Below are 25,885 nucleotides of genomic sequence, written 5' to 3'. Positions count from 1 at the left end.
CACACTTCTCTTTCTGTAGTCTTTTGCAATATTTCCCTGCTGTATTCCTTCTCTTATCTGGTGTGGAGGACACTGGTGGATTAAAATCCTGAACAAGGATGGGGTCTGCCACAGCTTGGCCTACATTTTCATCTTCTTGTGCCCCATCTACATCAACCAGAACTGGTGGAATGTCCTCCATAGATGGTGGTGTAAGATCAAATATAGCATTTGCCATATTTTTCCTTTCTCTGTAAGCACGAGATGCAGCCTTCCATTTCTCTCTTTGTTTATTTTTCTCTCTCTGTGGCAGATCATCTGACTTCACATATAGAATCTTTCCTTTTTTTTTCTTCTCTGATAGCTTTCTTTTCTTCTAGCAAGGTACTCCTCTCTTGCCGCAGGGTCAGTTTTTTCCCCCTTTTTTTTTTTTTTTTTTTTTTTTTTTTTTTTTTTTTTTTTTTAAAAATTTTAAAAAAAAAAATTTAAAAAATTTTTTTTTTTTTTTTTTTTTTTTTTTTTTTTTAATAAAAAAAATAAATTTAATTTTTTTTTTTAAAATTTTTGGAAAACAATGCTCAAATTGTGCAAAAAACTATTCCAATAAATATTAATGTAGAGTACTTTTGTATGTTAGTCTTAAAATAATATATATATAATATATAAAAGTACAAAAACTACCTATCAGGACATATATCTATCATCAAAACACCCTACAATGGTGCACCACATGATATGGTGCACCAAATGATATTTCACGTTCAGTCAACATTTACAGCATTTTTTTCTTTAAAAAAAAAAAAAAATTTTTTTAAAAAAAAAAATTTTTTTTTTTTTTTAAAAAAATTTTTTTTTTTTAATTTTTTTTTTTTTTTATTTTTTTTTTGGTTTTTACACATTATTTTCAAAATTGGGAACTTAATTCCAACCGTTTGAAGGGGTTTTTTTTATCAAATTAGAAAGATTAACAAACTGCTTGCTGTCCCAAAGGTTTTTGGCAAACTGTTTGACGATGCAACTTCCTGTCTTGGACTGGATTTCAAAATTAAAGTCCCAAAGTGGTAATTTTGTGGTGGTCGGACCACATGATATTTTATAAAATGGACATCCTGGACAAAGTTTCTTGTATGTTATAATGGAACTATAACTACAAATGCTTTGAAAATTTGTACAGGATGAAAAACACTTGAAAATCATCCAAATAGAAGAAAATATATTTGAACAGATTTAGATTTTTTAATTTTTTTTAAAAAAAAAAAAAAAAGGGGGAGGGTAGAAAAATTTTATTTTTTTATTTTTAAAAAAAAAAAAAAATTAAAAAATTATTTTTTTTTTTTAATTTTTAAGTTTTTTTTTTGTGTTTTTTTTTTTTTTTTTTTTTTTTTTTTTTTTTTTTTTTTAATTTTTTTTTTATAAAAAAAAAAGAGGGGGAAAAAAAATTTGGGGGGCCCTTTTTTTACCCATATACCTGGGGGGGTTTCCTTAAGTTAAAAGGGGGGGTTGTCAAATTTCAACTGCCACACAAGGTACAGGTTGGTATTCATCATAATATGTAAGTGTACCAGCAGTGTGGATATGCTGTTCATCAGCATGCACTGTAGGCTAACAAGAAAAAAGGGGGAGTGTGTGTCAGGCTTCAAATGATTTACATCCTGCAGTGGCTTGTCCACTGGCACAGTTAAAGTAATGTGTGTAAGCGATAATAAACGATAAGATGTTCTGTTATATGAAAACAAAGAACATGGCCCTGACAGGTCCATTATTTTCTGTATTATGATAAATCGGAAAGCATTATCATGCTTATACAACGGTTATTTACCACGGGAAAAAAAAACAGAGCTTGTGTTCAAATCATCATCCAGTCTTTTAAAGTTCGATCATCATCAGCTTGACCCAGAAGTTTTCCAAATGTGAGGCGTGCCTCCCCAGGGAGGTGCAGGAGAGTTTAATGGGGTGTGGAAGGGCAGATGCGAAGGAAAGATACTGCCTGAGGTGAGATGGACAGATACATCAAAACTCTTACTTCTTCTCAGAGTCATAAATCGCAAAACAAAAACAGGAACAGCTAATAGCTCAGTTAGCATACAATCCAATTAGAAAAACAAGTATTTTCCGTGGCCATGTTATGATGTAATTAAATGTACCAGTCAATGAATATATCTTGACTTTATAGTTAATGAAAACGGGTTCAATGCAACAACAACCAAACTTGGGAAAGAGAAAGCAATATTTCTCAATAACCATGTGGAGGATGGAATGGGATCGTACTGCTGAGTAAAAGTTTCAGTTGTGAAATGTGGACAACACCTGAATGAGGACATTATGAGAGGCACTGAAATTGCAGTAAGTCGCTGGTCCATCAGTTTTCTCCTGGTGACCTCGATGGAGGGATTTGCAGATTATGAAGAGCGTCTCTGAAACGCTGGCTGCCTAACCTCATTTCCATGCTGCTGTGGTCTTCTGTTAATCTGCCCAACAGCAGATTATGTTTGCTATTCGGTCAGATAGGGTGGGATTGGTGCTGCTGCTGTGGGTTTAGGCTCTCAGCAGCTGTTGTGGGACATTACTCAGTAATACGGCAACAACATACCACAGAGACATGGACCAAGTGCTTTCTCCAACAGGCATGCTTTCTTTAATTTGAGTAATTTACGGTGGTGTACTTGGGTGCTCACCGGGCAAGATTTATAGTCTAATTGTTATTCCTACTCATATCTCCTCTCTGTTGTTATTCTTTTGTTGTATACTTTCAATATCTATTGTCAGCTGCGGAGCCTGTCTGGAATTGTTTTGTTTGTCAAGGGTGTGCTATTGGTGACTTTTTTCATGGGAGTCGAGTCATTAAAACTGAGATCATCATTATATGATCTGTCTGGTTAGAGAGATGAACAAAACACTGTCCTTGGCTCTGCTTTACATGCATTCAGGTCCAACTAAAGTCCCAATGCTGTCACCCATGAATGATCACTTTAAAGGTGCTTGTGAAAGGAAGGAAAAAAATGAGAGCTCTGCAAATACAAGAGATTTTTTTTTTTCTCCCTCTCATTTTACAAATTCATTTTCATGCCTGCAAGCTGACACCTTCAGCATTTAGGCTTGAATGAAGCCCGGAGGCATGAAGTGGACACAGGAGGCAACTGTGGATTTGTTCATGTATCTTTTATATCTGTGTCACCAAGTTCTTCCGTTGTTGAACCACAAAACATACAAATGTCTTTTCTTTTCTAATTGTATGTCTTTTGTAAACTCCTGCTTGTTAAACCACCCTTTGAACTTCTCTGGGTTGCAGTTTAGAAGGGGACTTTTTAATGCCCTGAGTTGGGCCTAGCAGGCAGAACATCCTCTCTGGCGGCATACGATCTCTGCTGCATTTGATTTTAGATTATAGATGGGGTACAGCCTAGAAGTTCACAACATCTCATTGTCCTTTGTCCTTGCAAAGTACCGATCTGGTACATGTGCCCTAAAAATAGATGTACATGTGTAAACTGTATATTATTATTTTTTGATCACGTATATTACTAAGTCTGTATGATTTCTATCATTGTTGTACGGCCTGGCTCAGGTTAAATCATTTGTCAGAGTCAGTCAGTGTAGGGTGGGTCATGACTTCGCTATCCTGGGGAAAATTATCCCCTGAAGTGTCCCGTTTTGGGGCTAATAAATTACGTGTTATCGGATTGGTGGACAGACACAAATACTCGCCAATACCCCATACGGAGGAATACTGATATCGGAACTACTGCTCAGGACCCAAAACTGAACTACATTCCCACAGTTATATCAGTGATAACACAGTATCCAGGTTTTTGGGGTTTCATGGAAAACTCTGCATTCTGGGAAGTCAATTTGATACTTACCTGTAGCTGCTTGGTTTTCATGGAGCACTGTATTCTCATACAAGGTAAACAAAATGAAGATAAACCCACAATGGGTTTTTTTCTGCTGGATCTTTGGACTGCCTTTGGCATAGTGTAAGGACTGGCATTACCAGCAAAGTCTGATAAGAACAGAGTTGCCCATTCATTTTCTGAGGAGGATGAATCAGACCACCTTGGGTCAATACTCCCCTTTTCTGTTTCCTCTCCTCCTGCTGATATTCGACAGTGTCTTGGAGTGAGAAGGGGAAGCTTTTATGTTCTTTTTTCTTCCCCTTCCTGTTCTGTCAGATCACAGATAGATCCACCTCGACCCCCAGAGACACAATTACCTGTCTTTCCTGTTCCACCTCACCCTCTGCTCCTCCTCCACCTCTTCCTCTCCTCAACCACTTCACAGACAAGTCAATTTGCCCTGGTTGTCCTGGCTCATCACATAGAAACATAAGCTACCAATCCTCACTTTCTAAAAATACTACACTGTACCACAGAACCTCCACCTCCACACCAGTTACAAATCCAAAACGCTGTTGATCCAACTGTAAAAATGAGGTGAATCATATTATCTCTTGCAAATTGGATTGCTGGCAAATGGTCATCTTTGGTGTCTTAGTTTAGTTTTTTCTCTGATCTGTCCCTGTCTTGTGGGTACATATGTTCCTTGGAGAGTCGGCACAGGTTACCATTTGTTTTCAGTTTAAATATCATCCTGAAGGTGTGATGATTCATACAACGGAGAACTACTAGAAGTAGAGAGAGAAGCAAAATAAGCAGCACAAGGCTAGGGAAACAAAAAGGAAAAAAAAAATATTCCCAAAAAACCTTTTGACACTGTTAAGAAAAATAGCTACTGGCAGTGACTGCATTGCTGAACCCATTCTGTTGTTTGGTGTTGTATTTTTTTTCATCCCTCAGAGTAACATTGAGTTTTACAAAAGCCAGTTGGGAGTTTTGACTGTAGATCTATTCTAAATCCCTGCCTGTCCCCTGGGCTCCAGCTCCACTGCTCTTTGCTGCTTAAGTTGAGGATCTCCGGGCAGAGATTGAGGCATTGAGACCTCCCTGGAAGAGGAGCACAGCAGGGCTTCCACACAGCGTCTCATCTCCCAACAGGAGTCATTAACCACAGTTCTGCTGCGACCAGAAATACTAGGCAGAGGACTGGACAAAGGCCATGGCAGATGGCTGCTTGTCTGCCTTCTGCAGGCGCAGAAATGTGCTTAATTTCTGGATGCATGACACACAGACTCAAAATGAAAAAAAAAAAAGGCAATTTGGAGACTTTCATGTTGTGTGAACAGTTTCACCCCTTGCAGGATGTTTATTCTGCAGAAAGACTGAGTCAGTGTTTATCAACTGCCATCTACGCCAACAACAAGGCCTATACCTACACCAGTCTGCTGCAAGACAAACGGAAAGTGCTCTATTTAATGTTTTGAATGATTTTGAAAGACGTCTAAAAATGATCTTAACAACAACAACAAGGATAAAGCTGATCATCTATCTAAAGAAGAGAAACAATGATCTCCTACATCCTACATGCTCGAAAAAAGTATACCGAATACAGTATCTAAATTTGAACTTTGACAGATGTGAATGACAGAGCATATGTTCACCTGCTGAAGGCACCTCAGGCAACATTAGGCAAAGGAGATTACACCATGCCATTTCAGTTAAACATTGTATTTTACCAGGATGTGTTTGTGATGGATGTGTTAAGGGGCTTCGGTGGTGATTTACAGTTGTGTTGCCGCTGCCATGATCACAGCTTCCACTGGCTCCGGTCCAAATCCATCTGAGCAAAGTGCTGTTCAAATAAGCTCCTTATTATCGTGTCTGAGGGAGCGGACGCAGGGAAATGGTGTATGGTGGCCATTAAGTACTGAGTTGTGGTGCTGCCAGCTCAAAGAGTAGCATCTGTCCAGCCCAAGCTAGACACCAAATCTATCCTATCATTCTACGGTTGGATCTAATGCAGACCAGGGGACAATCCTTCAGGCCTTTGTAGGGTCAAGGTACAGTGATGGAAACAATCTGCCCTGCTGTAGCGTCCTTGTAGCGTTCATCCAGGTACGCTGCACATTAACGCCCTTCAGGACAGGTCAAGAGAGCTAATTGTAGGTAAAATGTTTTCATCCATCGGTTCATATGTATGTGTATTTTGAATTTCTACGTCAAGTCAAGTGATGGGAGAAAAAAAGGGAGAAACTGCGGGAGGAGTAACAAAGTGGGATCCCTCTTTCAGGATGGACAGACATGAGACAGATGCCTTCTATACAGAACAGACGTAACAAAATGTGTGGTTTGTTCTTTCACTTGGTTGAGGTGGAAAAGCCGGCATATCGAAAGAAGATCTGCTTTCGGTTGATTGAAATGATAAAGTTGTGAGACCATTAACAGAAGACTACTCCAGACAGTTCTTATATAAAAATGACAGCAATATCAAAAACACTGTGTATAGTATGTGTTGAAATAGAACAATTCAGATGGAAAGCAGCAGCAAAATATGACATTATAGATTTACAGCTCTTAAAACTCTTCAACAACTCTTCACAGTCCTTTGCAGCTTTTCAAATGTACGGACTGGATAATTCACTACTGTTTTATTTCATTGTAAAATCTGCTTAGCTGTCACTTTAGTCTGAGGGAAACTGTGATGGACATTTTTAACTAATTTATGATATTTAGAGCCTAAGGGACTCGTCGCAGAAATTGATTGATGAATGTAGAAAATCATTGTTTTCCACCCTATTGTCCAAGGAAAACATGATTTACCGCATTGGTCTGTAGGCTTTTGTACTGGAACAGAAAGCATTTGGCTGTTTACCCCTTCTGTCCTTATGTGAACACCATTTTCCCAGTTTCCCCCATCATCTGCTCAGTGTTTTTGCAACTAGCAGCCAGGAGCATGTTCACCTCCCCCTCTGTCACCCCCTCACTCCTTCCCCTGGCTTTGTCTCTGTAAGCAGAACTCAGAGCCTTGTCTCTTCATGTTGCTGCTGGGTTTGGCTGCGTTCAGCGTGGGAGGCCGGGTGCCACCGAGGGGACTAAGGACAGATGTGGCTTACATAATGATCAGCAAATCAGTTGTCTCAGTGGCCCTAATCCTACTAGCATCCCGCCATACATCTCCCTACGGCTGCCTCATCCTGCTGCGACAAGCTTTACTGTGCCGTGGCAAGCCAGAGAGCTCAAGGCACGCTGCTCCTTCCCACCACTGGTTAGGAAGAGCGAATCAATGAGCTCAACGGGGAGAGCTTTTACAGCTCCACTGGAAGGCAATTATCAACATTTGTCAGTGAGGGGACAATCAGGCCACAGGATGATAGCTCGGGGTTCAACAGACAACAGTCCAATATGAGAGCATAATGTGAAATAAAGTGGGCAGAGGCAATGCTTTGAGAACTGCTAAAAAGACCTCTATTCAGTGGCTGGTTCATAATGGAATAACATCTGTAAATCTACCAACTTGCTTCAGTCCACTGCGTCTCATCAATGCTGCGTAAAAAGACTAATGACAAGCACCAGTTCACCTGGGCAGCAATGAGACCCGACAATAGAAGCAGAAATTACTCACATTCAAGATTAAAATACAAAAAGGAGCTGCATCCCTTAAAAAGTCCATTCACGTGCCCGCTCTTACCTCTATTGGCATCCAGCCATGCAGATTGTTTTTATTTGTCCAGTTGTCGTATTCGTCTGAGAGATTCCTGCTGCTACCCCAAATCAATGGAGGCAAGTGGAATTTTGTTTGTGACGTGTTTAGTAGGGCTGTAGTCAACGATAGATAATCTTGGTTGACTGTAATATCGCCTACTCTTCAACCAATCAATTAGTCAATGGGTAGAAAAAAAATTTAGCATGCCATTTTCTTTTTTTGCACTCTGCTTGGTAGCTGCTGGATGCCGTTCAAAGTTACATAAGATTCCAGCAGTTTGACCATTTGTAGCTATATCGTTACCTTCAGGGCATGCGTGTCAAGTACATTTACATACAGCACCTACCTGCCAGGATTGTGGAGCAAAATGGGCTCCGCTACAACAACAAAGCTAATGCAGTACAATGCAATACAGCTCCAGAAAATGCAACATGAAAAAAAAAGTTACCAGCATCCAACCCACTGCTCGTTATTTAGTTTGCTTCCAATGAGGCTCAACATTCACAGAGTTTCTGTCAACTGGCCCTCAGTATTACATCATTAGTCACTGGATGAATTGCCGCTTTAAGAAACGGGGTCAGACATTTATTGCAATCAGTTAGTTATCATATTACAACTGCGGGCGCTCTTTGTACTCCAGAGTCTTGAAGAACAATTAACACTTTCAAGACGCTCCTGTGCCGTCAACTCCGAGAAGGGCACATTTCTAAAGAGAAAGGACACACATATGTGCACATATTCTCAGTAATAGTGTGATACAGCAGCTCAACAGCTCAAAAGAAAAGCAACTGATAAAACTGTGTGCACAACCCCAAAAATCACAGAGTTCTTCTTCGTCTTCTCAAACATCCATCAGACCCACATGCAGTGCAAAGGTCTGAAAATACTGAATGACCCTCTTTGACCCTCTTCCTGAAGGGAAAGACTTGCTATGAATGGGCTTCTTTCACTCCATTGAAATGTAATCTTTTGTCAAAATCTTTCTTTGACTATTTTAGAACTGCTGCCGGCACAATTAGAAACTTGTTGACATTAGTGACATACTGAGTCTCTTTAGTGGCAGCGTGGAGGAATTTAACAGTAGCGAAGAAATGCGAGATATGTTACCTTCAACGTATTCTTCACAAGCTTAATTCAACTGCGTTAGTCACACGCTGGTAGTTGAAAATACCTACATTTCCACAAGCAGCCACACAAGTGAGTCGCTAATAGGCAGTGTGTGTCACATTTCCCCAAAGGTTGACATCTACCATTTCTATACAGATTAGTTCTTATGTTGAAATATGACATTTTATGGCAGAATAAGGCTTCCTGCTTGAGCATCATTTGCAAACACTACACACAATTGCACTGTGGGAACAGTAAAAGGCTTAAAAGTGATAATACATTTGATTAACAATTCAACATACTGCCGGTTCCACATCAACAAAAGACTCAACAGAACTTCAACAAAGTATTTACTGCATTACATTAGCATTAATATCTGGAAATTTCACACCAATATTTTAGATTGCCTTGTGAAATCCATGCAGGTTCAACTTTAGTGAACCATGACATGGGATTTAACAAACCAGGGGCAGAGAGACGTAGTAGATGGTTCAAAATACAGCTACTGTGTTAATTCTGTCCCATCATTCAATTCTATATAACCCTGATACATAAGACTTTAAGTTCTACAAAATAACATAGATGTAGTATGGTTTTGCTATCAGTCGTGAGACATGACATTGAGACATGTTCCCTTAATTATTATTTTTTCCTTCCCCAAGCAACCAATTTATGTTGTCTGGGACCAAAGAACCTGCTCTGTTTGTGCAGACTTAGAATAAGCAATCAACGAACAACTCAATCTAACAAAATCACAGAGCAAAGCTTAAGGACTATTGATAGTAGTATCGATAACGTGAGATTGAATGCTTGGAACTGGCAGCAGGCAACTACCAGTTCTGGTTAAGTTTTGTTCAATTGAGTAGTGAAGAAAATGCAAAATGAACAACAGTTGCACATTGTAGTTTTAAAATACAACATGCTGTTCCGTATTGCTTAATTGAGACCTAGATGTTATTTCAATAATACCAAAAGTCATAGGACTATAGGGGTGTTATTCAGTGTAACTCTGCAAACTCTCTGTGTTAATGCAGCATTAAAGTGGACTGTTCCTTCATTCCATCAGCTATCCCGGGCTTGGAAAAAATCCCAGCATTTATAGCTTGTTTCATTTAGCTTCTCCTCACCCACACAGCTTGTCTTTTCACGTTTCATCGTTTTATAACCCTAATCAACGCCAATGAAAATACTTTACAAGACGAGGGGAAAAAGGGAAATTTCCCCTGATTATGATCCAAGATAAAGACAGGTGGGGGGATGGTGCGTATGTGTGTATCTGAAATGATCAAAGCCTCATAAATGCTAACAGTGACATCACCTGCTGTTCCTGCGAGTAGCTCAGTAAGGAAGGCCACGGTCTAGCGGAGCAAAAAATGCAGCAATTTCTTCCGGAGACAGCACGTCAGTCTTCAAGCAGCTGTTCAGAAGTGCTGTATGGTTGCAGTCTGATTGCTGAAAAGTGCTTTAAGACTAGAAAACGAAACCGACTGCCTCAGTTCAAACCATTCCTCTGAAGCTCTCTGAACTATAGGAAACATCTATTGCGCCATGATCTGTCAGAATGAAACGAAGTCGTCACACTTCACAGGGAAGCAGGGCGGCAGTAGCCTAATGGTGACAGAAGAAAGATTTCATTCTAGAAACTTGGTAGTTAGAATTACAACTGTGGGAATGTGGGTGAGGAAAGTTGAACAAAGCTTACACTACGCCTGCGACAGCTACTGAGGTGCTGCTGAGCAAAGAGCTGAACCCTCCATAACCACATTTACATTCTAGTGCAACAGACTATTCTGGACAATCAGGCTATGGCAAGAAACCAGACAACACTGAAACATTTACAGCACAACACCTGCTGCAGCACCCGGCCTTATATTAGCAGGTTTATTAGCTGGATTTTCTCTGCTGTTATAGCAGATGGAGAAAACCATGTTTATGATGCCGTGTAATAGCTTTATTGCTACCAATGTATTGCTGTTAAATCTAAAATCCATCCTTCAGTAAGCACAATATTTTGATATGGACGACATGAAGTGGTCTAACAAAGACTAACTGCATTTGTCTTGTCTACTTGGCATAACAGTGTTTCAGTTCTCTTACACATTAAAATAAAGACATTTGCATGAAGTTGAACCTTTCTCAACTTCCCCTCATCTTGCCACTGGGTGACCTTTGAGTCTTTCGGTAGTGCTGGGTAGCATCAGCATGTGTTTTTGAGGTTCAGTTCAGAACAGTTACCATTCCTGTCACATCTTTTCAGTTTGCATGTGTGAATAGGAGTCGATGGTACTTAATTAAGTTTTTTGGGGTTTTTTTTTATGTAATAAAACGGAAATAATGGTGAATGCCAAGCACAAGTTACTATATTATAATGTGGTGTATTGAACTTGCTTATTCTGTCTAACAAGCAGTAGAATACAGTTAAAAAAAAGGTTTAATTGACTATGAATATTTTCATTACTTAATGTCATTAGCAGCAGAGTAAAATGATAGGAAGACTTCCATGCACATTTAATTTAAAATACAGCTTTAATAAACCATAAAATGGCGTGAAATCCAGCTGTTTTCATTGAGATATTCTTAATCCTTGAGCCTGAAAAAGGAAACCAGGTTTCTCTTGAGCACTGATATTTCTGATTCAGGTTACTGCCCAAGGAGGACAATAACCACATTACTGTAGAGCATGTGAACACACCACAGTGTTCAGAGGCTGTTAATAGGCACAGCTAAGCGAGAGCAACACACAGTAGCAGAAAACTGCCTTAGGTTAAATGGTTCATCTGCTATGGATACTGTTCCTGCTTTCCCATGATGCTTGGCTGGTTTAATTGTCATGTCTGTGTCATGAGTGCCGTTTTCCCTATCACCTGATCTGCACTGCTGTGCAGCCACGCAGGCAATATGGAAAAGATGCTGCTTTGTCTTCTGTACACATACACACGCAGCACTTTTATCTCAGATGCACACAGCAGACTTCCTTTAAATGCCGCAGACTCTAAGAGTATGAGCTACAGTCAGAAAAACACAAACTCCACGCATCAAAGCGTACTGCTGGAAGAAGAAAAACAGAATATTCTATTCAGAAAAAGCGAGAGGTTTCCCTTTTGAACGATAAACTCATCACAGGTCAGGTGCTGTGGTCAAGTACATAGAGTTTTGAGCAAGGAAAAAGGAAACACATTATTCTAGCCAACAATAATACAACTGAACACAGCAAAGACAACTTGAGGTCAAGAAGACCTCAGGTTCATTTATCGACCTTAGGAATCCTGCTGCACAATATTAAGAGTGGTATACTTCTTCTTCTTATACTGACGACTTACTTTGTTATTTTGTGATTTTTGTGGGTGGGCAGCCATCATACTCTAAAAGACATTTGCATTGAGCATGCCAGTTCTTTTGTTTTACCGGCCAACAGTTAATAACATGTTCTCAATGGTAAGAGTTAATCAGTAATGATAACAGCAGTTAGCAGGAGGTGACCTTTAATTCCTACTTCATCAAGATTACCAGCAGCCGATAATAAGGAGTACAAGGGTCAGAGTCAGTCTTCAGACAGCAAACTTAGCGAACACAGATAGTGACTCACAGAGACACAGAACAAAAACCTGCAACATGAGGAGTTCATAGTGAGCACAAGATACAGAGGATCTCGAAATCAGTGTAAAACAGTTCAGCTCAATTCTACTGATTTACTCTGTACTTCACATTGGACAGAACTTTCCAACTATTCAAGTCCAAATTGGACAGAATGGAAATGAAATCTAATATGGCTAATGATTTAACTGCTGAAGAAGTCCTGCTCAAGGATGTACAAGAGAGCTGAATCCAATGTGGATAGTCAGCCTTGCCAATTACCTCAGTGGCCAGGTGTGGTACAACACCAAAAATGTCCCTTAATGCCCAAAAACATTTTCCCCATAGACCACCGGCTGTACAGAGGCGAGAAAGGACACAGGGTTTGAACATTTCTCTCCTTTTTCTCCGCCTTCGAGTCTGGCCATTTAGAGCACTTTTGTTTTTTAATGTGGTCAGACCCCAGGTGATACAAACTAGTTATGTTCAAGCATAATACTTAGAACCATCTGATATACCAAATAGACGGATAAAACATAAATTCACAGAAAATAAGTGAAATTAGATATTAGAAAGGACACAGCAGTGATTTAGAAGTGCACTTTCATTAAATGGTCAGGATCTAAGCAGCAAAGCCCAAGATATCCTGAATTTAGTTGAAGTCAAGTTTGGATCAAATTCCATTAACACTGCATCCTGCAAATGCTTTCTGTTAAAATCTTTAAGTCTTGAACCAAATTTTGACACTGATGACATGGCCATGCCAGAAAGCACCTAAAGGCCTTATGCAATGGTTTTCCCAGCTTGAGTAGCACTCCTTGTGACAGGTAAACTGACGTCATGTATTAAATCATGAAAAAAATGCTGTATTAAGTTACTGCTAACAAAAACTGAGAATTTCCTACTGCTGCACCTTCGCATTAAAAGCAATTAACTGGCGAAACACAAGTTGACTTTTATTTGGAAGTAAGCTAGTGACAGGAAGTGCAAAGTGTTAGCTTGACACTGACCTTTTTTTTCCCACTAGCGGATCAGTTTGAAATATGTCGAGGAGTAATTGGAATAGAAAGAGTAGCCACAGTGAGTTGTTAAAGAGCTGCAGGCGACACGCTGCACACCTCCAACCTCTCAGCCAGGTAACCAAAGTTACTTTCACTGTCGCTGTTCACAGTTTTATGCTGCGTGCAGAATACAATCAGACTCAAAGAGTGATGGAAAAACGCCAATTATTACCTGGCTACTTTTCTCAAAAACGACAAAAGCTTGTTTTGCTGCCTCCGGGATTCTGGGACCTGTAGTACTAACCAGGTGTCAATGCGCAATAACCATGCAACTGCATAATTAGGGGTGGAGGATGCCTGGGGTAATGATAAAGTGATAATCGTGATTGTCATTTTGGCCATAATCATGCATACTTTGCAACTCTATTAAGCTTCTGCATCTGCACACAGTTTCACACTGACTGAAGTGCACGGTGCAGAACAATGCACATGCAGATATAAAAATAATGCAAAGACTGCATGTTTCAGATTTTATACTGACACAGATTTGGAGCTCAGAAATATCTGAGCTCATATCTGACCCCTGGTCAGCGTGACTATGAAGCGGATTTATTTTGAAAAACTAAATATATTGAACATAAAACATTAAGAGTGCATGTTATTCTCTGTGAGGCTCAGCATGGTGAAGCACAGAGCTGGCCTTAAATTGGCATCCAGGGATTAGCTTAATCATCTGAACATGAAAAAAAGCAGCTCCATAACCCACGTGGCTGTAATTAAAAGCCTGAGTCCTCGCTCCGTATCCACAGGCTGTCTGCTGCACCTGTCCCTCATTTGGCTCTTTGCACTGATCTGGGGCAGCAGATCCCTGACAGGCATACAGAGCAGCTTCTGCACTCGCTCTGTCAGTGCCGCAGCCAGCAGCGAGTCAACGTCTGCCTTGTGCGAGGAACCTGGGGAGGAAACGCTCTCCAACAAAGTCAGCCTGTGAACAAACACCTCTTTTACCCGCTCACTCTGCCTTTTTTCTCCTGAGGTGTTTCATCCCCTCCCTTTCCTCCCGTTCTCTCTCAGCTCTGAGTGATAGAGTGCAACGACTTAAGTCTGCAGCGAGGAACTCCACTTGTCTTTGCAAATGACTTTCATCCCTCAGTCTCCCTCGTTTCCAGAGGCTTAACACATTAAAGGTAAAATCTCATTTCCCAGTCTAGCAGCACAGCTAGCCCACAGCTCAATGAGACTGCATCAGGTACTGACTAACAACTTGTCTCCTGATTACAAAATCCTGGAGCTGTGTGATTGATTGTCTCTCCAAATAATCCTACTGTGAGGAAATCGCATATCAACACAACTCCATTTTTTGCCTTACTCTTACCTTGCTGAACATTTCTTTAAAAATCTTAGCAAAGCTATGAAAAATGTTGCTTTTTAGTATATGATGAACACATCACTTTGTGATTTTGAATAGGTCCGCAGACACTGTAACATATTAAGCACATGAATTTCTTCATATCATCTGCCCCTGTCTGATCGTAGTTCCATGTGTCAGAGACATGGTCTAACGTTATACACAGGGATGCAACTAACAACTCTAATCATTATCAAATAATGTTCCGATTCATAATTCTCAATTGTTCTTGTGTTTTCTTTTGTCTCTTTACTCTTTTGTGTTTGTTGCCAGGTTGGACTTCTTTTTAACAATGTCACCAGATTTTAATTACGAGCAAATCACAAAGAAAACACAAAGCCTTTAAAGCTGCATTCCGTCACTAACTTTTAGTCATATTCACTAAAACTATATCCTGACAGGATTACATTAGAAAGATAATCTGTGGAGAAAAAAAACCTGGTTCCTCTGGCTCATCCTAGTGCTCCTAATGGTATTTGCAAGAATCCACCGGGCCTGAATGAAAACAACCAACCAGAGCCGAGAAAGATTGTTGAGTCTCGTTCCCAGCATCGTCAAATACAGACACTGAGAATGAGACTCGGTCATCTATCTTCGAGCCACCAACCCAAAGCGTCTGTGTCTGGATATTTCTCAGTTCCGATTGGATGTTTTCATCCAAGCCTGGTAGATTCTAGGAAACGCCATTAGGAGCACTAGGAAGAACCAGAGGAACTTTTTTTTTCACTAATTATTTGTCTCATGTACTACTGTCAGGATATAGGGAAAGTTTCAGCAAATATAAAGCTTTATTCTTTAGAAAAGTTAACAACTGCAGGTTTGAGTGTGATTATTAAACAATTCAGAATTGTGATGTTTCCTTTAAAGGTCTTGACTAACTTTACCTCTCTGACCTCACATTGACATTAACCTCCTCTACAGTTTAACACTGATAAACAAACATTAACAGGTCATCCTTGCGGAGACAAAAAGACAATTTCTACAAAAACGTAACATACAGCACTATGCAGTGTAATCAACTCTAATGAACTCTAACAACTGTTATCATAAACCGTGTTAAATTGTCTTAATCCTACTCAGCCTCTCTAATTGCTCTTAACCTCACAGGATTCATAGAGTTGATGTGATTTCCTTAATTGCAGAGAGCCACCATTTCCCTCACTTGTTTGCAGGAAATTCACTGCAGCCTGAAATTACTCCCAATTCCAAAATGTGCCTTGAGGAGACTCCCGTTTTTTCTTCAAATCCTTGTGCATGTGCGGTGAAATCGCCAAGAGCTGTTTTGCGAGGGCAGCCTAAATCCATTCAATTTCAATTTTGTTTCTGTGCACTTTGCATTCACGCTTCCCCGTAGGTGCAGCCTTGAGGTACCCGAGCGCTCTGAAATCACTGCCTGCTATTGGCATGAAACATCATTCCCTCTCTCCCACATGATGTCAATAGAGCAGAAAGGAGAGATTTTTCACAGAACCACGGGCTAAGCTCTTATTCAACTTTAATGTTTATCAGAATAGCAACAGAGAGGAAACAGACAGGGAGCTGCAGGTCAACTAGTTCGACACCGCCATAGTGCTGAGCAAAAGCAGGGACCAGGCCTTTCAGACGATTGCACAAAGGCATCAGAATCTGGGACATTTAAATGACTTCACATGCGTAGTTTGGCCCAGTTCCTGGAATTTAGTATTAGTGATGAGAAACAACTCTATCTTCTAAAAAATGTAATCGCAGAGTAAACTGCTAAAAGTTAAACCATTCATTCACCGAGTTACGGAACATATTTGTCAAGTGGCAGCATAATGAACACCGACATTAAATCAATACAGGAAGAGTTACAGGTTTTCCCTCCCGGTATATTGCTGGGCAAATATTAGCTTTTCTCATTATGACAATGTAGGCTACATAGCAAATTATTTCATTAAATGCTTTAACTGGGTCCGATCATACTTGGAGCCAACGTGTGTGCTTTGAAAGGTTTTGAACCGGTTAGGTAAATGAATAAAGCATCAAGGGGTTTGTTTATGTTTCCTCAAAAGGACAAACGTCAAACTTTCAATGTTTTTTAAGGCCTGTGGGAGCCCCGGAGGACAGAAGGGTCAAACAAAAATCTGATTTGCATTGTGACTGTGGGGTAGGAATACATCACAAGCAGACAGCCAGGGAATTCAAAATAAGACTGGAGAACTGGGGGGTATTTATTCAGAAAACCAGTTTGTTCTAGAGTAATAATTTGCCTGGCTATGCTGTGGTTCAACAATCTGTGACTTCTGAGGCAGAAATGGGATAGTGAAAGATGCTCGCACCATATTTTTCAGCTGGGGTTTCTCCTTGTCCTGAGATGTTCTACATAGATGTCCTTGTTTACTTTGAGCTCTGCTCATTAATAAGACCAGACTGTCGCTGACTGACCTTCTACTGGCTCTAAAAGCAGGGTATATAAGTGTGTGTGTCTCTGTGTGTGTGAGGTGTACTGTACATGTGTCAGAGGCGAAACGCACAAGGTCCTGCAGTGATGAATGAACAGTAATCCAGCCTACAGTGTGTGGCTCATAAATGTAGCCTCCAGTGTACAGAAGCCTGTATGATGCTCAGTTTTCTGTGACAGGGCTGTGAATCTCAGCCAACTTTCCTTTCAAGAGCACACTTTATCTTCTGGACTTTTATCAGAGCTGATATCATCCAGTTAGCGGGAGGAAAATGCATTGGCATGTCGTACCAAAAATGGAACCTGACCTGGGAATACGTATATACTGTATATGCAGGACGTACAGATATGTAGTTGAATCTATATTTCCTGCACAGTTCTTTTTATTGGGCCTAGCCCACCTCCAATAATTCACGCTGGGTTGGATTCATTTTCTGGGCAATGGCAGTCAGAGAGCAGCAGCACAGCCTCACATGTGAGATGTTGCAACAGGCAAGATTCATTATTGATTAATTTTCTCAGTCAATTTCATGCCAGTTCCATCCGCAATGGCCTTAGAGTGAAGCAGCTAAAGAAAGTGTTACTGGAGGCAGCTCAGCTTAGGTTTGGTAGATTTGTTGGTCATACAACATTTGGACATTTGTCAACTCACATTTAATGGAAAATCACACGTAGGAAAAATCCACTAACATAGTCAAACCAGCAACACTACAGGAACTGCATATGATACTTGTCTGCCCCCCCAATCATCATCGATATTTGAGACAATATGAAGCTAAAACTGACCCCACAAGGCCCCCGTCTGTTGAAGTAAAAGTGGACGGGACAAACTCAAAAGGTTTGGGAAGTTAGCGTTAATGCATTTGCACAAGTTTTGCCAGGCATTTGTCAGGACATTCACGCATCTCAGCCAATGCAGACAGATACTCAGCCGGTTAGCTGGGCAGCACAGCAGGCGGCGGGTCAGGCCTCTTTTTAATTCTACCCATTGCTCTCATCTTCTCTAACCTCCACTTAACTGAGACACCTCTGCTTCAACGGGCGTCCTTAATAAGAGACGGCAAACGTGCAAATTACCCTTCTGTCACTGTCACGGTGGGGGAGCGCTGAGGCAGCTCACGTTTGATAGAGCGGTATGAACTACTCATGCAGGCACCGTATTCATGGGCACATGATAACAGCTTACACTACTTGTAGCTGCTGTATTAGATACAGTTGTGTTAGCACGGAACAGAAGGTTAACCCCTCAGAGAAAGACACTCTAATCTTGTGCTGAGGTCAGAGTTGTACGCCTGCATCTACGTCTGAAGCGGGCCACCTGGGTGTTCTGTTCAATCAGCAAGTTGTGAAAACTAAAGCCCTAGTGACAAGTCACTAAAGTACACAAGTAGCAGACAACACTTGTCAGAAAGCAGGTACATATGATGTTTGTAACACATAATGTGTAGGGTTCCCCAGGGCCTCCTTGCACGAGGTAAATAAATATAACATTAGCCTTCAGGGGCAAAGTGCAAAAGCCCTCTATCACACAGCAAATGCCATATATTTAAATTGGAAATAGACATCTTTTTTGCTTTCACTTATTGTGAAATAAATGTTGATAACACAGTTCAATGGCTATAGAAAAATCACACCATCCACGTGTATATCTGTCTGCCACCAGGTACGATATTTCATAGGAAAATTCAAATGTTAAAATGAATTTTATAAATGAAATAAATGAACAGACTCTCGCTTCTTCTCCTAATGTCCTCTAATGTTAACATCACCCCCCCCCCCCCGACACCAACCCCTGATGTAGTTACTTGTTTGAAGCGAAGCAATAACATTACTCAGATGTTATTACTATGCAATGCGCATCATTGCAATAGCTTTTGCCTGTTCCCAAATTCAATATAAAATTGTGACAAGTTCAGTTTACGTCTTCAGTTAGCATGCTTCTTTCTACTCTATTACTATTTTGAAAGTTGTGTTGATCATTTCCCCAAAGAGCTAGGCTCTGAGGAAAATGGAAAGCGATTGGTTGCCTTTGCGACAGTGGTGCGAACAATAATATACCCCCTTTGAAACATCATGGGGGGTTGTCTGTTTCCACAGCTCTGAGTGAGGCAATTACACCTTCATCTAGTAACTATATTGATTTTTTATTTTTATTTGACTGATTGTAATGACAGTTGCCGATCATCAGATTGCACGTTTGCGTCGCAGGAATGAGTCAGAGTAGCTCTTCCACTGGCTATGTTGACATGCACACTAATTTTCCACTATAATTCCAAGATGACATTATTATGAATTGAACATGGGTCATGGAAACTGCATATTCCTTTATGATATTCTCAATTCGGCCTTATTCCGAAAGCACTATTTTCCAATCAAGAAGTGGGACATGCCAATATTTTTCAGGTTTTAGGAGCATTTCTTGGATATCTATACAGGACATTTGGGATATACGCCTCAGATGGGGTTTTTACCGCAGTTTGTCGGAACTATATTTTCCTGTTTTTGGTTAAACTCTCCCTTCAATGGCTCCTCCGCTGGAGAAAGTCGGCCTCCTTTCTTAAATCAGCTGTCTCTTATCAAATTGTTTTGAAGGTTGACTGTTGTTATCACACTGATGGCAAATATGTAACAGGCTTTTCCCAGCCTATAATCCCATTCATAACATCTCTTCTCATTTAAAATATCAAATCCAAACTTGAGCTGAGAAAAGTAATCCTTGGAGAAGATCTGTGCAAAATAAGCTGGTTTTATCAGACCCACAATCCCGCCTGCAAATTAGCTGTAACTGCCGATAACAATAGAACATAGAAAACATCACTGTGGACTTTTGATGGGGATTTGTCAACATCTATAGAATAAAAGATGAATTGATTGTGACAATTATTGTGCACAGAGCTATCTGATATACTATTCCAGTTCCTTTCTGCTTGAGGAGATAAACATAACAGGCATTTTATAAGACAGGCTCTAGCTAACACATCAAAACTCAACTCTGCCTTCAGTATGTCCTTCTCACTACAATTCTACAATCTGTCCAGTCAAGCAAGTTTACTCGATCGGGGCAAACCCCACCACCATCCAAAACTCACACCAACACACATGCCCATACACACGCATACCTTCAGTGAAAGACTCCATTCAGCAGATTTGCCTCATTTGAATTAGAGGAGCTACTATTGTCTGCCAAGGCCCAGTTTGGTGAGGTTTTTGGAAATTCTTCACCCAGCTCCAGCCTCTGCCTGTCAATCATCCTCTTTTTAAGACATTTGCCTAATTGCCTCAGTTCAAACCAAAGAAATAATCTAATGAAGTTATTCCAAAATGGGACCTTCCATTCTGCTGGTACAGAAACAGTATCTCTCCTGTTTAGAGAAATTGTTAAGTTTTAAGTTTTTAAACAAAATGACAACTTGCGACACAATGTTGAGAAATCCATACAGTATACTGTATGGGGGGGCAGTATATTTAGTCTTTTATTATAGTTCTATTAAAGTCTTTAATGATTACTAATAGGTCTTCAAAACAGCAGCAAGAGTCGCTTAACAAATGTACTTCTATTTATTTGTCAGAAAAACCTCAGATTTGAACATGTTTTACTTTGGCGTCAAATGGACCAGTTTTTTTTTTTTTTTTTTTGGGGGGGTTGTCCTTTTTTGAAAAATACGACAAATTTCCTACATAGAATAACTTGTATCATCAACATAATTTGAAAGAAACCATCAATTTACCAATCAACAATGAATTAACAAAATAAATGTCAGATCATTTTAGTGTTTTACCAATAAAAAGATGAAAAACTTTTGCTAGTTCCAGTATGTGAAATGTGATGGTTCGCTCTTGTTTGTGCTTCATATCACTGTATTTGAATGTCTCTGGGATTAGTGTTGGGCTCTGCCAATTTAAGATTGACAGCTCCAATTACAAGGAACAGAAACTGAGAATGAAAACAATCACTAGTTGCAGCACTACATGCTTAGAACAACATACCAGTATTACACATAGGCGCTTTAAACTTCCATGTAGAAAAAGATGACTGCATACATTACTTCAGATCTACAAAACACTGGGACCAGAAAAAAAACAAAACACCCTGCTCTTAAATTAAAGACTGATCACGTGAATTCCTCACCATAAAAACGAACCCTGTGTTGCACCTTTTTAACTGTGTGCTGACGCCTGTCAACCTGTGAACGCAGCACCGCCCGCTTCATATTTTTTGACAACTTCCTGAAGTCTGTGTTATTGTAACTTTACTGCGACGCCCAAGGCTCGGGTTAGCTACGTGGCTTTATCCTGGTGACCTACCAACGCTGACACGGTGCTAAAGAAAGGTCCATTTTGTAAATCACATCTCACACACACACGGTATGGGAATGTAAAGGATCATGTTTTGAAGGGGAGGGGGGGTGGGTTGAGGCGAGAACAGAAGCACTGGGAAGCACGCAGCGTTTCAGCCGACCACCAATCTCTGCCTTCACTGCAGCGACCAAAACTAACGTCAACATTTGAGGTATTTCTGGCTGATACCGTCACCCTTGTTACACAGCGAGACGACCGATAACACAGCGGGTAGCCGCGGAGAACCCCCGCCGCTACGCCGAACCACCCGTGGCCGAGCCCTTACCTGTATCAGGGGGATGCCGCCCGGTCCGTCCACTGTGTCGGGCGAGTTGTCGAACACTCGGTCCCGGTACAAAGACCACAGCCCGACGTTGGGGAGGAAAAGAAGAGCCGCTATGAGCAGCCCGGCGAACTGCAGCAGCCTCTTCTCTTTCCGCCTCATCTCTCCGGGAGAAAGCGTGTGTGAAGCAGCGGCCGGTGGAAACAAGCAAGTCCCGAACCCCCGCTTTTCCAAGCGGAGACAACTTTCACTGTGACTGGGGGACGGACACGGGCGCTGTGACGCTCCACGGCTGCGAGCTCTGCCGCTAGGGGGAGCGAACCACTGCGCTTCCGCCAGAGCGGGGTCGAGGAGGAGGAGGAGGAGGAGGAGGTGGTTCAGCCAACAGAGAAGACTTTTGAATGAGATGTAACGTCTCTTAAAATCCACTGAGTTGGCCTTGTGTAGTCGCAGCCGGTAGGTGACGCAGTGAAATGGACTAATAGCCAGAGGAAACCTGAAATACATCATCATGAAAAGTTATGTATGGTGATTTAGTTTGACGACTTGTGCTGCCTTCAAATGCACCTCGGAAATACGACAAACGCTGTTTTGCAGTATTATAGCCACCTGTAGCGTTTACCCAGTAGATCTGCACTAGTTAAGCGTGAATATACATGAAACCTTGATTTTTTATTTATTTTTTAATCACTTGAGAACATTGTCTTATGAACTTAAACTGACATGAATTATTCCTTTTGGGGACTTTTTCATAAACATATATGGTCAAACCCTTCAAATTTTGTCAGATCTGATTGGATTGACTTTCCTGACACTGTTAAACTAAATATGTGAACCAATATGACCATATTCAATCTTAAATTCCAGGTAGGGTGTGAAAATTGAATTACAGATCCCATTTATATGGCACTGTGTTCAATGAGTAAATGGAGGAGGTGCATTAATGTCACTTTCACATGTCATACAGCCCCCACCACAACACAGAGTGGCCAACAGGTGGCTTGACATTGATCCGTGACAAGTAGCAATAAAGCAGTTCCAGAGGCACATAACACCTTACTGAGACACTTTATGTTGTTTTTTTCCTTTAATTTGTCATCCATCTATATATACTGTAGCCTATATCTGTAGCTGTGGAAAATACACTGAAAAAGCCTGCAGGCATATGGATGCCTGCCTCGGTGTTGGATTTGTCAGCCTGATCAAAATCTCAGGGACATCAAAGCATGTGGTTGTGAGCAGATTTTAAAAATATTATCATTTGATTAAATTTTGCATTCATATAAATATGTGCGTGGTTAGTTAAGTAACTCAGCCACTTGTCATGTCATGTTGCTTATCTTCTCTTTAGCCTTCAGCTGTCTTTAAATTCTTCTTCTTGAATTCTTTCTGAATCTAAGTACAGTCCAGTACACAACAGTCCTTTTTAGCAGTGTTTGTGAGTCCGCAAAGGCAGATGCTGACTGTATTGTGTTTGCCACTCAGCAGGGAATAACCGTGGTGACTTCTGCATTCGGTGACGTCGCATGAAAACGCTCCACTCAGCTGTGCTGTACAAAGCATGTGCAGTGGAGATGTTGAGCCAAATCTGGATGATTTGTGAAGAACATAAAGCTTTTTGTTTGTGTCACAAATTGTGATTTTGATGGAAAAATGATTTATTGTTCAGCTTCTTTTATCTTCCTCCTATCATCCTTTGAATTCAAAAATGTGTCTCCACAAACAAGGAATAGACATGGAAATGCACTAATGCATGCTTACAAAACATGCTGCTGAGAAACCCCTCTAAAAAAGGTAGCTCAGTGCTACAACAAAGTGTAAAAACCCTTCATTTTGCCATATTCTGTAAACGTGAACCTGTTTAACTTGTTTTAAACGTGAATAACATTTCAGTGCACATGACTCGACCTTCATAATGGCACAGGCTGAAATATGTCACTTATTCGAATTAAAATCTCAGCGCAATCAAGGCATGCTGGAAATGTCATCAAAAGAAAGCTGTTGTACAGCACACTGAAGAAGGTATTTACTAATCCAGTGAGGGCCAAAACAACAACCATCTGTTCCATCAAGTTTCTCCTGCAGCCCCTTCAACACAGCTGAGTGAGTGCCAGCAGTGGAGGAAATAAAGCTTAATCTTGTCTATGATGGAAATCCAAGCAGCCACCATATCTATTTTGTGAGCACAGAACAAAGCTTATGTTTGTTGTAAACTGGCTGTAAGCATGCATTAGTGCATTTCCATGTCTATTCCTTGTTTGTGGAGACACATTTTTGAATTCAAAGGATGATAGGAGGAAGATAAAAGAAGCTGAACAATAAATCATTTTTCCATCAAAATCACAATTTGAAAGAACGTAATTTTCAAATAGCAAAGCTGTGGCTTCAGTCATACTTTACATAATTAACAAGCTGTGAAAAGTGAAATTTGTGTGGTTGATACTGTCAGCTATAATGACAACTATTAATGGCATATTTACAGAGACATATCCACTGCAGGTAAAGACTTCCTGACCTCCCAGTGCACCATTTTTTTGTTGTCAGTTTTTTGGCAAATCCCTATGGAGTCACCAACATTTTCATAAAGTTAAACATTTAAAGCTTCCCTTTTTTGTGCTGGTGGTCAGTGCTGCCTTACCTGGAACCACAAAATAAAGAATCAGAAATACTTATGGTATATAAAAAAGGTATTCATATACCGAAAATCAAACTATGCATTGTGCAAAGCTCACTGGGTCTTCACGGTTCCCCCTCCATGCACATTGGCATCGTTTGGCTCCTGGTAAAGCAAAAGTCTCTGCTCATAATGACCCCTGCCAGCTGACCCACTCTTAGAGTGAGAAGAGAAAGTGTGTCAATACAGAAGGTAAAATAAAATCATAAAGAAACACATCGATTGGTAAGCAGGAAAGTGTAAGGGGATCAGTTTTTAATATGTTTCATCACAAAACTGCAAGTACATTTTCAAAGTACACATATCATGTATCATCATCATATATTCATATATTTACACTTTTTGTGGACATGGAGGAAACAAATGAGAATTTTAAAGTCGGTTAAGTTGAGTGTAGATTGACATGCGGGGAACAGAAGGTCTTTTCATTTTTTATTGTGATTGTGGTCTATGCCCGCTGACTTTCTTGTCTTAAGTGTTTGTTGCGTCAGTATTATATGTGCCGCCTGCTAGCACCACACCACAGCTGCTTCTATGTCTCTGCATGCAACCTGCAGAGTTATGGATTTAAAAAGTGCTTGGCAAAAATCAATGTGAGTCAAGACTGACAAAAAAAAGGCATCAAAAGCATGAGCAGAAACGAAAACGTGAAAAAGAAAATCACACAGCCAGAGACCATGCTGACAGAAAAACCTGAGCACAAAAGATTCATATTGTTGACATTTTCTGTATGTACTTAGGTGAGGATTATATATCTGTACCACAACTGGATTATGTGAGAATATCATGAATTGGACAAGCTATTTTCCTGTGGACATGTTAATGGTAAGGTACTGATTGTTAAATAATAAATGAACTACTTTGGGCTGAGAATTAAGACATAGCTGAGTAGAAGGATGTACACAGACACAGTCACACATTGAGGATTCATGTGTAAAGAGCAAGCTGATACTAAAGTGTGATTCAGCCCCAGTGACATATGTCCCAAGATGAAATACAGGCCTGGTGCATCCTTCATGACAAAACTGCACAGCGATATCACTCTTCTCAACTGCCATTCTGGTCAAACCTGGCAAGGTCATCGGTAACACACAAGTTCTTTCCGTACTTTTCTCCTAAACCAGAACTGACTAAATCACTATACAGAAGTGAAATAATGTTCAGTGCTGATGTGCAGTATTGCATGTTATAGTTTATTCAGCACATGTGCACGCACCTTATGCTGCTGTTTCAGTGAGTTTAAGAGGAGTGGATCTTGCTTCTGCAGGTGTGTGACTGTCTGGTTATTTGGCTGCTGTGCCAGGCTATTGTGCCCAGTAAGCTTGCTGATTTGTTTTACTGCTGGTGTTTTGTTGCCTTTCTGCAGCTGTGTCAGCCAGTTGTCTGGTTATCACGGATTGCCAGGCTATGTTGCAACGTGGCCTCCATGAGGTGTGTTTTTTTTTCTTTTTAATTTTATTTATGGCCTGTAATGTTTCCTAATTAAACACCAGTGATTTAAGTACAGTATGTAAATCATTTCCTAGTTTTTGCTAAAAGGGTCTTTAAGGTAGGCCCACCTATT

General features: G+C 40.4%; 1 protein-coding gene across 2 annotated transcripts in view; it reads right to left on the bottom strand.

The window, feature by feature from the left end:
* Positions 1–25,885, bottom strand: part of LOC127363484 (polypeptide N-acetylgalactosaminyltransferase 10) — a 329,736-nt gene that overhangs the window by 67,041 nt on the left and 236,810 nt on the right. Inside the window, exon 1 of one of the 2 annotated variants that reach the window (XM_051399974.1) lies at positions 21,651–21,937. The exons of the other annotated variant lie outside the window; for it this stretch is intronic. Coding sequence (XP_051255934.1) covers positions 21,651–21,809 — 159 coding nt within the window. The 5' untranslated portion in view covers positions 21,810–21,937. Of the gene's footprint in view, positions 1–21,650; positions 21,938–25,885 lie in introns of those variants that run through there. 2 annotated transcript variants of the gene reach the window in all.

The sequence above is a fragment of the Dicentrarchus labrax genome, unplaced genomic scaffold (assembly GCF_905237075.1).
Source record: "Dicentrarchus labrax unplaced genomic scaffold, dlabrax2021, whole genome shotgun sequence".
Lineage (NCBI taxonomy): Eukaryota > Metazoa > Chordata > Actinopteri > Moronidae > Dicentrarchus > Dicentrarchus labrax.
Note: the sequence above shows the minus strand (reverse complement) of the source record. Positions and strands in the feature narration are given on the sequence as shown.